This window comes from Phaethon lepturus, unplaced genomic scaffold (assembly GCF_000687285.1).
Source record: "Phaethon lepturus isolate BGI_N335 unplaced genomic scaffold, ASM68728v1 scaffold11322, whole genome shotgun sequence".
Lineage (NCBI taxonomy): Eukaryota > Metazoa > Chordata > Aves > Phaethontiformes > Phaethontidae > Phaethon > Phaethon lepturus.
The window spans coordinates 1-12,845 of NW_010524092.1; the positions used below are offsets into that span (position 1 = coordinate 1).

The 12,845-nt window shown below is 36.8% G+C and overlaps 1 protein-coding gene across 1 annotated transcript; it reads left to right on the forward strand.

Annotated features, from left to right (window-relative positions):
- Positions 1–319: 319 nt before the first annotated feature.
- On the forward strand, positions 320–9,077 carry MDH1B (malate dehydrogenase 1B, NAD (soluble); the record flags this gene model as incomplete). Its single annotated transcript, XM_010282324.1, has 9 exons — positions 320–489; positions 1,425–1,559; positions 1,722–1,864; positions 2,533–3,035; positions 4,115–4,256; positions 5,225–5,388; positions 6,522–6,661; positions 7,372–7,456; positions 9,046–9,077. Coding segments are annotated over 9 exons (1,514 nt in total), but the record flags the coding sequence as incomplete, so codon positions are not given.
- Between the last annotated feature and the right edge of the window lie 3,768 nt (positions 9,078–12,845).

Here is a 12,845-nt window from a genome sequence, read left to right on the forward strand (position 1 = left end):
CGCCTCCGCAGGCTTTGTAACCTGCCGTTCTTTTAGTTTTGAGAGCGGTGTCTGTACGGCACCCTGCCTCAGCCGTTTCCGAGTCAGCCTTCTCCCCTTATCCCGTCGGCGAGGCTTCTGCCCACCTCTGCTGCTGGTCCTCCTAGCGATGGCCTCCTCAGCCCCTTAAACGCTGGCTGAAGAGACTGTTCCACCTCCGAAATGATCTTCTCTTTGCTGGCTCATATGCTTGTCCTTTTACTTCCTGGGAACTCACAGGATGGTGGTTACATAAGAGTTTTTTTAATTGGAACAATTAAAAAACATTTGGCCGGTTAAGCCCTTATCAGTCAATGTAACAAAATCTTCCATTGTGGTGGTGTCGCTGTGTTCACAGGTAAGGCAAACTGCCCTTACTATGCCAAAGCTGAACTCCTGGCTGACTATCTCCAGGCCAACTTGCCAGACTTCAGGATTCACAAGATCACTCAGCACCCTGACAAATGGGAGGTAAGGACTGTAAATCAAATCATTGGTAGATGCCCCAATGCTCTACAAAGCAACAAAACAAAAGTATGTCTCTTTTTTTCTCTGTATTAGTGTGTTGATATGTGGGTAGAGGTGCTGCAGAAGCAGCTTTCACTATGAGACCCAGCCAGAGGAAAGGTTTGAATGTTATGAGAGACTGGCATTCTCGTGAGGCTTACCACAGAAGATGGGCACAAGATGTGGGCCAGCCTAAAGCTGTGTTTTATCAGGAAAAAGTACAAGCTTATTAGTTTTTTATTACGTATAAATGGCTGCTCAGCCTGTAAATCCTTTGCATATACTTTCAGAGCTGTTACTTGTTAAGAGTATTTCTGGCATTCAAGGGCTCTGAATTGTAATGGAAGAATGAAATTAAACCTCACATATTTGTCTACAGTGGGGATAGGCCTTTCTGAGTACTTCTGCTGTAGACTTTTTGCCATGTCTACACTGCAGTCTCTATAAGGAACTGAAAAAACTCCAGTATTACTTCATGACATAGACAGTACTATGATGTTTATTAGCTCTTATATTTTGCTTGACACCCCAACTCAAACAGTTAACTGAATAGTAATTAACCTCTGCAGCCTACTTACCTTCTGTGGCTAAATAGGTATTCTCAGATTACTTGCTGCTTCACAGCATTGCTATCTTCAGTACCACTAATACAACTGAGCAAAATTACAGCAGTAAATTCAAGCAGAACTAAGACCTTTTGCTCTTTTGCTGAGGTATCACAGTGTACCACCATGCCTTGCTTTGTGTTACTCCCCCATTTTGCACATATGTGGGTAAGTTGTGAAGCACCTTGCAATTAGGTATTGAGAGGAGGTAATAAGAATGTTTATAGCTGTAACATTTAAGTGTTATCAAATGTGAAAAGTATTAAAACTTTTTAGTGGGGATGTTTACATTAGCAGTGGCTTCATGACATTTGTGAAATGAATGGATGGGAACACAGACGGTCTCCTATCATTTGGAGAGAACTGTTGGACCGTGGAGGGAAGGGTCTGCTTCTGGGAGGAATTAATGATTTTCTGGAATATGCTCAGGTAATGATCTGCCTTTAATACTCTAAACCCATATTTTACATTTTCTTATAACATAGTTGTTCTTTATTGCTCCTTCACATGTAAAATAAAGCTGTCCTTTCTAATGTTACCTTGCTGTCCTTGGGTTGTCATTTGATGAGAGATCATCCTTTTTGTTCTTAGCACTATTATGGCGTCACCTCAATGATGTTGAGTGAGGAAATGTTAAACATTGCCGAGGAGAACTTGCAGGCGCATGTTGAAATTGAAAAAGAGGAGGAAGAGATTAAAAGTCTTATCAAGCCTTTGCAGATCTGGATCACCAGGTGAGAAATATCCATGAAATTTTACTCCGCTTCAGAAGAATGCACTTTTTCCTATCACGTATAAGAGGTGTAACCATCTGAAATTATACATGAATACCTGTAATTTGCTGATTTGAATGACATTTTGTGCCCCTCACTATGAGCATTCAGTATATAATTTAGAAATTATTTCTACTTTTGTTACATTTGCACCACTTTAAGTGAGGGATGTGAACAGGCAGCATTTAGACCCCAGATCACCTTAGGGAAAAGCAAGTATTTACAAAATAAGCTAGGAATTTTGTAGTGCAAGTATTTTGCATTAAATGTTTTTGGAAATAGTTAAATAAGTAAAGAGTCTCTTGCAGTTTTAGCTTTAGAAATTTCCATATATCTGATAGTTCTAACAGAGCACCTTAAAAAAATTGTGGTTCTTTAAAGACACCAATTTTTAAGTGACAGTATCGACTGAAATGTATAGGATGGAAGAACCTTCAAATGAAAGGAAGACCCAACCATTTTAGTTTTTAACCTGTTAAAATGACAGAAAGAGCTATAAAGGATCCAAGCTGATGGTTTATTTAAACATAAACAAATACAAAATAAAGATCTTTGTATTTATGTAATAATTCCAAACAAGCAGTGGTTAGTCCTTAACTATATTTTTTTTTATATCCTTATCTTATCAGTGCATCAGCTCCAATCTCTTATCAGCTGATCCCTCTTTTGGCAAATGGAGAAGTGTTTGGGATGACAACAGAAGTCAGTATCCATTTGCTTGACACTGTCCAGTTTAAGGAAGTTCTTTGTGGTATTGTAATGGAAGCTGAAGACATGGCGTTCCCACTCCTCCACAGTATTTCACAGCACACTGAAATAGATGAGGCTTTTATTCAAGCTGATATTATCATTGTTCTTGATGATGTCCTCTTAAACCATGAAGTCCAGTCCCTTGAGAACTACATCAGAGAAGTGAGTGAGATCTGTCAAGTGTATGCTCCCCTGATTGAGAAGAATGCCAAGAGTGAGGTCAGAATAATTTCATCGGGAAAAACCTTTGTAAACCTTAAGGCAATGATGATTATGACATACGGCCCATCCATTAAGCCTGAAAATGTCATTGCCATTGCAGCATCCTGGGAAAGTGCAGCTAAAGCCATGCTGGCCAGGAAGCTGAATATGAACACAGCAGGTGAATATTTATTTGGTCTCATAGCATTTGGGGAATTCAGTGGATGGGCACCTTTGAGAGCATGTATTTCATCGCAGAACACAGTTGATGTGCGTACAGAAATGCAAGCACAGCAGTGCACCCACTGAATTGCATGGCTGTACAGAATGCCAGGGTGTGACCAACAGGTGCTACCATTCTCTGCACTTACTGCTATCTGGATCTGTGCGTGATCCCATGAATGTCAGTTCTTTTGCTAACTCTTGAATGTGGCCTTGCCATTCTGGTGTGTATTTCATGATGAAAATATACTAAGAAACACTGAGCTGTGTTGCGGGTCATGAAATAGAACTTCAAGACTGCATTTGCGCTCTGCAGTGTATTGTTAGTTTGGAGACATGCAAACTAGCAGTGAATAAACAGGACAACATACTTCTGCGCAGGTAATGAGAGTATAGTAGAACTGTGTTGTAGTACTATTCCTGAGTGAATTAACTTTCTTTCTCAGGTCAGTTGTTATAGCTTGGTCATATTTGCACGGTTCTGCACTGCATAGCAAAGGTGTGCTCCAACAGCCTGCTCAGCATCAGGATTCTTTCAATGTTGCAGGGGTAGGAACTGATCATCAATGACAAGTCTAGATATTTTGGAGCCTAATAAATTAGAAAAGTAAGTTAATAGGCTGAATAGCCTATCAGCAGGTTAATTGAGAAATTCCTTTTGCACCAAAGCAGGTAGATTTTTTTAAAGAATTCTTTTTTATTGTTAGGCATTCTATATTTGTGTGTACAGGATTTTAAAGTGAACATTGCTGTAATGTGATTTGCTCTATTTTTTTAACAGCTAAGTATTTACTAGGCTTTGTCTATTATGTACAATAACAATATAAATTGAAGTTCCTTTTTCAGCTTGTGATGAGGTTTCATATGTTATGGAGAAGCCTGTTGCATTTTTCAGATAAAATAATTTCTGCTATCAAGGCAGGACACTGAACTGAAGAATAATTCATCTTGAAAGGGACTTCTGAAGGTCATCTAGTCCAGCCTACACTGTGAAAGTGTCTGTGTCTTCATTAACCTATGTATTTTCCTCTGTTCCAGGAGTTAAAGATGTGATTGTTTGGGGCAATATTACTGGCTGTAACTACATTGATTTGTCACATGCAAAACTTTATGGATATGACTGTGCTATTTGGGGCCCAGCTAATTTTCCACATCCTTTGTTGAATATGATTTATGATAGGTACAGTACAGATTTTTTTTTTTAAAGTAAAACTAAATAACTGCTTTTAATCCATGTTTTTCTGAACTGTTTATAAACAGCAAGAAAGGTTTTTGTTTTCAAGATTTGTCTTTACTGACTAGCGCTCTACATAAAGGAAAACTCAGGTTGAAGTACTCAGTCTGCAAAAGAAGTAGAGTAGTTCCTAGGGCTATACATAGTTCTGATTCTTTCACCAACTTTGTAACTATATTTTCCTATATATTAAGTGTGTTTCTGTTCTATCAGATCATGAGCAGCCTATAAGAAGTAATGAAAGTCCAGATAGTGACTTAGATGTCTAGTATGCATGAAGAAACTTTGAAATAATACTAAACATATATCCGCATCTTCAACTACCTGAATTCCATTGAACATATGGCCTGAGCACACTAGTGTTGTCAGTTTCCCAAAATAGACGATTTGTTAATGTATGTAGAAAGGATACCTGGCAGCTAGATAGCTTCTTGGGGAAAGAGAAGTAGAAGAGAAAGGATGGATGCAGTGAGAGGGCAGCAGATGTGACATAGACTGGCTATATGGAGCTCCCACTCTGGTCTAAACCTAGCATTTACTGGACAGCAGACATTTCTCTTGTTCTATACTTATACTGCACCTAGCACAGCGGGATTTTGGTTCATGGCTGTGTTCTTACTTGAGATGGTAATACATATTAATAGTAACAACAAGAACAACAACAACAATAATAATAATAGAGTAAATGACCTAACTTTTATAGATAAGTAGTGCTTGTTGTTACCTTCTGAGCCACTTTTTGTTAGACCCTATTTTTTCTGTCTTTGAGTGCCTTGCCTTCAGCAGTGAAGTCTGAACAAGTTTCAACTGTTTTCTTCCCTCAGGTTTAGTTCTTTTTTTCTCTAGAAAAATACTCTTCCTGCAGTTGTCTTAGTTTTTTCTTCCTTCTCCCACCCTTTTTTTTTCATTCGTAGCAAATGGATCCATTCAGAATTTCTATCTGCACAGAGTTCACTGAGTTCCCGGGTCTGTCATTGTATAGGAATGTTACCTGCTCATGCGGTAGCCACTGTGCTAAGATACTGGTATCACGACTCTCCTCCTGGGGAGATTGTTTCTGTGGGAATACTTAGTAAAGGTAAATCTATTTTTGCTTCACATATTCTCTTGTGGCTTTCCCCAGTATGTGTAATGATATTTTTTTACTCAAGATTTTAAATTTAATAAAAACTTTTAAAAGAAATCATGATATAATGGGAGGCTAAGAATTTGTTTCAGCATAAGAACGTCCAAATCTAAGCAATTTTGCTCTCCTGAACTTGTGATTAGATACTCACTTCTTACAGGCATTTCTTAGATTAATATTGCCTTGTTGCAGAATGTCTTATAGTGTTTTAGTTTAAATGCTTTCCTGGTGTATGTGTTTTGTGCACGGACTCTTTATAGTTCTTAGAGCTTAAGCTATAAAAGCATGTTCTTGTGTAGTTATGTGGACCAATAAATGGAACGTTTCACAACAGCCATTTAATCTTTGTATGAAATAAAAAAATATTTTTCCCCCCTTTTAAGATGTAAAATTATCACAGCAATTGTGTTACAGCACAGGAAAGACATGGAGCTGTTGGAGCAGGTCCAGAGGAGGCCACAAAAATGCTCAGAGGGATGGAACACCTCCGCTGTGAGGACAGGCTGAGAGCATTGTGGTTGTTCAGCCTGCAGAAGAGCAGGCTTTGGGGACACCTAATTGCAACCTTCCAGTACTTAAAGGGGCTTATAAGAAAGATGGGGACAGACTTTTTAGCAGGGCCTATTGCAATAGGGCAAGGGGTAACAGTTTTAAACTAAAAGAGGGCAGATTTAGACTAGATATAAGGAAGAATATTTTTTTACAATGAGGGTGGTGAAACACTGGAACAGGTGCCCAGACCCATCCCTGGAAACATTCAAGGTTAAGTTGGATGGAACTCTGAACAACCTGCTCTAGTTGAAGATGTCCCTGCTTATAGCAGGGGGATTGGACTAGATGGCCTTAAAAGGTCCCTTCCAACCCAAACTATTCTATGATTTATGTACAGCTAACTAAAATATAAAGTTACGGTAGAAAGAGAACACTTTAGTCCTTGAACTGTACACTAAAAAAGGCAGTCTCCATTTATACTAAGATCTTACAGTTGCAGATTTCTGCAAGTCTGTAAGACTTGATCTTGACACCTGTGAGGATGTATTTTTTAACCAGAAATCTGTTTGGGTCATTTTTTCCCTCTTCTTCAGGTCAGTTTTGCATTCCTGAAGGAATTGTCTTCTCTATGCCAGTGAAGTTCCAGAATGGTAACTGGGAAGTCATGACAGAATTAGAAATTAATGAAACAACCCAAGAAATTCTGGGACGCTTAGCCCATGAGCTGATTCAGGTGATGATTTCTTGCATCTAATAAATAGTATGCCCATTCTGCCACCTATGGGTACGTTGCAATATAACTTTGAATACTGAGACTGTTACTCTAAATGTTAGACGTACAAATCACACACATGCGCTTATGCATGATAAATACCAGGCATTTCTAAGTGTAAGGTAGTATTTATATATTGAAATGAACAGACGATGGTTCTTTTATCCAAAAAGGAGGTGATAAAACAAGTTTACCTATGTAAGTGTAGAATTTGTACCCCCAAGTTCTGCAGGCTTTGTGCAAACCAGAAATATTAGCTTTAATTTAATGTTTCTATGTTCTGTGCTACTGATGTTGGTTTTGCTTGTGTGGTATTCATAGTAGTTCTATGCCAGGAGATGTATCTTTTGGGATCCTTATGGCTGTGACTCTGCATAAGTAAAGGCCAGATTTTACTAGAATTAAGGATTTTTCAGAAAATACAAAGTTAGTAAGCAGTAATTTCATCATGAACTTCTTGTCACCTAGTAAGACAAAAAGAATTTAATTTGACTAAATACTAAAATACTAAAAAGATTGTTCCCAAACTCTACATTCTAGCCTCAGTCAGATTTTGTGATCTTCAGTCATACTATTAACATGTAAGGATTATTTTATTTTCACGTATTTTGGAAATTACAATGGATGAAAAGAATGGATGATATTAAAACTGCTTTTTTTCCCCCATTTAGGAAAAGCTTATTGCGCTAAAGGAAATAAAAGAAATGCATCCCTATGGAGCTGATAAAATCACTAGTAAAAAATATTTGCGTCAAGGTGGGTTTTTCTCCCCATAAAAGATGAGATCAAGATTTAAGTGAGAATTTAAGTAATGGATTCTTATTTTATGTCCCTTTCATTTAAAATGGATATAAAATCCTTCAGGAAGGAATATAGTGCTTGTCCAATGTCTTCTGACCATGCCTGGGGCCTGCATGGTAGCAACCTTGTTTTGATAAGTTTCTATTGTGTCATTCACAGATCACACATAGAAAAGCCGAGCATAAATAATACATTTAGCATGACACAATTATCTTCAGTTATTGGTAAAAATAAAATCTTTTTAACCAAAGTAACTATTATTAGGAAAGCACTTTCACCTTATGTCCTACTGTATGTTTTTGAAGCTATTCTTTACTATACTATTCTTTACTATCTAGAAATTTTGAGTTGAATTTCCAACAGAGAAAAAAATACTGTAAATTGGAACTCAAACTTTTAATTTTTCTGTTTGATACAGTACTAAACAGTTAATTCAGTATCTTTAGTCTATAAGACAGTCAGAAGAACAAAAGGTTGAGACACCCGAAGACAGTAGACTAAAAAAAAGACATATTCCTACTTTCTATAGAGAAAGCAATCTCAGTAAGTTGCAGCTACATCTGCCAATTCTGACAATTACAATAGATGAAAGGTCTTTTAAAGATCCTACATTATAAATTATTAAGCCATTTCCCTTTGTTAATGACACACCAAGTTTATCATGACTTAATTTTTTAAACTGCACAATGATATGAAACATTTCAACTAAAAGTCTATAGAACAACTCTAACATCCCTTCCTAATATTCAGGAGCATTCTGCAGCATTCTGTGCTGCTTTTCCTACCTGTTTTGCTTTTCAAGTTCTCTGTCCTCTTAAGGTTATATAAAGGAAAGAAGAATCATTCATCAAAATAAGAACAGATGAACTTTAAAGCGTGTTTTATTTTTGTTTTCTCACCTTTTGCCTATTTACATGTTCTGAAATCCCTGCACTTTCCCAATGTTCTAGCCATTTCTTTCTACTTTTAAGTCCTACAGGCCTTTTCCCTACTTAGTTTTCTTTCTCCCTTCGTTCAAATTCTTTCCAGCACTTTTATATCAGCACTTACTATACTATGAGCTGTTCTTCTGCCTTAAGGGCAGGCTGAAGAATGGGGAAACTATTTGGGGCTTGATGCCTAGGGCCTTTAGTGAGCACATAAGCCTTTTGGTTATCCATGTTTGTTTCTCACGAAAGTAACTACAGACACAATAATATTTTCTTGGTAAATGCAGAGTTTAATTGTTCCACCAATCATGACCTTGATTAGCCCAGAGAGGAGATTCCTGATTAGATAAGAGTGTCCTTCCCTGTCTGCTCTCTACTTGTATGGCACTGGTTTTCTGTAGAGCTGTCCCATTCCTTCTGCGGCTGCTTTAAATGCTAAGCAGGGGGCCTTTCCACTGCTAGCAGCTAACTGCTTAGTTGTGGCCTACTCTTTGTGACATTAGTATCAGGTGCTGTACTATTCAAGTATTAATGAAGTGCCCTGTTTATGTCCTTGCATGTGTAAGTATTTGAGGATGTTGGCAAAAATAAGTACTGTTTTTGCTTTTTTCACAGAGTTTGAAACCTTGCCTACTGGCTCATTTTAGCCAGAGTTGTCTGGAGGAGAAAATGCTGAGAATTCTCATACTAAAACAATGTTTCCATTGCTCAAAAGAGCAGACTACAAAGAAAGGCTAAACATTGTCATAGCTTTTACAGTATCTTCCTCATCAAAAACCTGGAAACCTGTAGGCAGAAAAATATTTCAAAACCAGTGTGAGTATAACATTCTTAATCTGGAGACAAACACAAAATTCCTACTGACTTTAATGAGTCTAGGATTTCATTTACATCCAACAGCCTATTTCTTCAGACCAATAAACTGTTTCAAAGACATTGTTTAATGTCTAAAACATTCGTATTATGAAATTTTTGAGCAAGATTGTCACACAGAGAGTAGCAGTTTTATAACTCCAAATCCTTGTTTCTGATGTAATAAAACACAGTACTTGTGTAAGAATATACATTCTTAGGCAAAATTGATTTCTAACACAAAAATTTAAGTGCATACATCTCCTTAGTGACAACATAATTTTGTCTCCATGTTTTTTATTTATTTCATGAGTTTCATAGGGATTACGTATATGTTTTAAGTCAAACATGTGCTTAATTAAGTCTTTGTCTACACAGGATTGTTGAGGAACTACTTCCACTTGCATGTCTTTGGTATCTTAAAAGATGGAGACTGTGTTAAATGAAATATTATTGTACTCACTAATTTTTTTATCCGATGTGAGTGTTTAAAGCAAAATAAAAAGTTTCCTGTTCTTTGAATCAGATACATATAGTTGGAATAAATTCATTATTTCTGTTCAAGTGGAGGTTCAAACTCTGAACAGGGGTAGATTTCTCATACGAGGAAACCGAAAGGAGTTTATTTGTTACTTATCAGCTCATGTGGACAGAATGAGGAGAGGTGTGTCACTGGTCTTAGAAAGAGGAGCTCAGAAAGCTGAGGTATCACAAGGGAGTTGGAAGAGTGTGGTGAAATGTGACATCATCCATGTGAAATGTATATGGGAGAAGCAACATTTACAGGAACTGAGATATTGTTGCAACTACCTTCATGGAGGAGTTCACATGGGAGTTGTAGAAGCAGGTGTTGTAAAAAGTCTTGAAGAAAGTCGTTAGGAATCATTCATTTCATGAGGAAGTGGTCTGCAGGGAATTAGTTTCTAGTAGTGTATGCAAAGAAAATTGGCTGAGTCTCTGAGGAGCATCTGGAGGCAAATGTCTCAGGAGAGCATAGCAGGGAAGAATGCTACCAGTAGTCTTTACAAACTACCTGATTTATTCTATAGCTCCTTCTCCAAGACAGGAGAGGAAAAGTTAGCTTCTCTAATGTGTATTTACTTTTTTTTTCCCTATATGGAATATGATTTGTCAGTCTTTCACTCTTTGAATTCTTTTATTTTACTGTGGAGATAGTAGTTGAAACAGATTGCAATTCAAGCACCAACACTACACAGCTGTTAATGAGAAGGAAATCAACTGTTTTTGCAATATATAAGCAGGCTTACCAGACTTCTGAGTCACTACCTGAAAACTACAGGCAAAGAATTTCTTCTTAGAGGTTGTGAGGAGAATGACAAAAAAATGTCTTGGATGTCTCTTGTATCCTAAGTTATTCTAATTAGATTTGCCTAGTGGCCTGCAGAGAAATTCGGGTCCTTCTTCATGGAAGCATAATAGAATGGAAAAGTTTCATTTCCTAGCTTTTACTTAGGAGAGAAAGAAAGAATAAAAATAATAGGAAAGCTAAAATATGGTAACATAGTCAAAGTTGGTTACAGTTGTAACACAGTGATTGACTTAGTCATCACTAAGTTTGGGTTTTCCATAAGTAGTAAGTAATTTCTGGTACACATTTTCTCACAAGTTACTGAGTAATGGTATGTATGCAGGATATTCATGGCATTAATGAATCCTACTGCCTGGTGTGTTAGAGTAACTGTTGAAAAATTTATGAAAAAGGGCTTTAGGATAAATGTATGTGTCTTACAAATGTTATATATATTCTGCATAAACCCTAACATTTGGATGTAGTGAAGAATATGTAAGCTTTCTGGTTGGTCTGAACAATTCTTATTCTAGGACTTTACCACTAGGACTTACTATTTTCCCTCTGTGCAGTTGCACCAACTGTTACAGCACACTGTGCTTTCTGCATTATTGTGCTAGCTTCCACCTCGTTTTCAGTCTCTATAGCAACACTGTTTCTCAGCAACTGGGAGATACTTAGTAAAGGCCCCTCAATTTAGAAATACTGCACTCCAACCATAAGAAAAAATTGCTTTGAAACAAAGTTCAAAGAAGTTTTATCTTTAATAATTCAGGATATTTATTACTAATTAATTAGTGTTCTCTGTTTTGACTGCTTAGACAATTACCTGATACTTTGATCTAGGCCTTTGCTAGGCGTTTGTTGTGAACTGCGTTCATTTAAAAACAAACCTTTAGAACTGTGTCTTGAAGTCAACTTTTAAGTGCTATAAAACTACTGGACTTCTCTCGCAGTGTTGTCTGACTTCTGGGCCTTTAGTAAGTAGCTGAGAGCAAGGTAAGTGCTGTTACTGTATTTAAAAGGAGAAAATAATTTCAGCCTTTGAACACAACACAAAATATAGAATGTTTTCACCCTTCACAGGAAACAAAAGTAATTATATTTTATTTTATGCATATTTAAAATGTTGATCATATGTTGTCTGATTTCAGAAGAAGGAAGGCCTCTCTGATCAAGTCAAATTGATCTTTAGGGGAGATTTCTGCCTTACTTGATCTGGCTGGTGTTTCTCTGTACTTTAACTTTATTCTGTAGCATGCTTAAAAATGCATTTTATGTCCTAAAGTACATATTCTGAGAACCTGTATGGGCAAATAAAATACGTATAAGTAATCAAATGTTACTTTTCTTGCACATTCCAGTAGGATTCAAGAATAAGTCTACTCTTGTTCTGCACATGAGAGTACTTGTGTTAATGGGGTCAAGGTTTATTATTGTAAAAGTTTATTTCCTGTACATTTGTAATTAACTTTAAAATTCTTGTTTTGTGGAAGCGGTTTTAATTATTAACAAAGGGCACATATAGCTGAAATACAGCACACTGACTGAAATAGTGTATTCAATGAGCAGAGTTAGTTCAGATTTGATGGCAGGCAGATACTGCTTCTATTTTCATATTATATTCATTATAAAGTAGATGTGCTAACGCTGAAGTAGATTCTGTTCATTTCAGCCAAGCACTCCTACTGCAGTGAAAATCTGGACTCTCCATGGAGTTCTGTGTATAAAAATGTAGACTGTACATATGTTAATAACGCCTTTCATAACTTTTTGGAGGGAGGGTTCGTGGGTATGATGTTATGATGTTGCACAATGACAACCAGTTTGGTAAAATACATAAACAAATACTTAACTTTGAGACCATGAATACCCTAGTAAAAGAGTATAGTATGTTTACGAATATGGGTAATTTAAAGGTTAGACATTGTGCCGTACCGGATAGAGAGCTTGTCATCTAACAGTAGGTATCAAGTGCTAATAGATTATGCATGCTGTATAACTCAGCAAAGTCAGTGGATCTGTTCTTATCCGAGTGAGCAAATTCTAATAAGTGAGTTTGAATTTAAGTGAATTTAACCTGTGTATTTTTACATTCATATTCTTGCTTTATTTTATGTACATTTGGCGGAGAGAAAAAAAAGGAGGAAAACATGAGGCAAGCTGTGTGTTTGTAAGTCTATTTTTTAGGTTGCTACTAAACACTTAGGTTTAATTTGTTGCTTAGAATCTTGTGATTTCATTGATTTCCCTA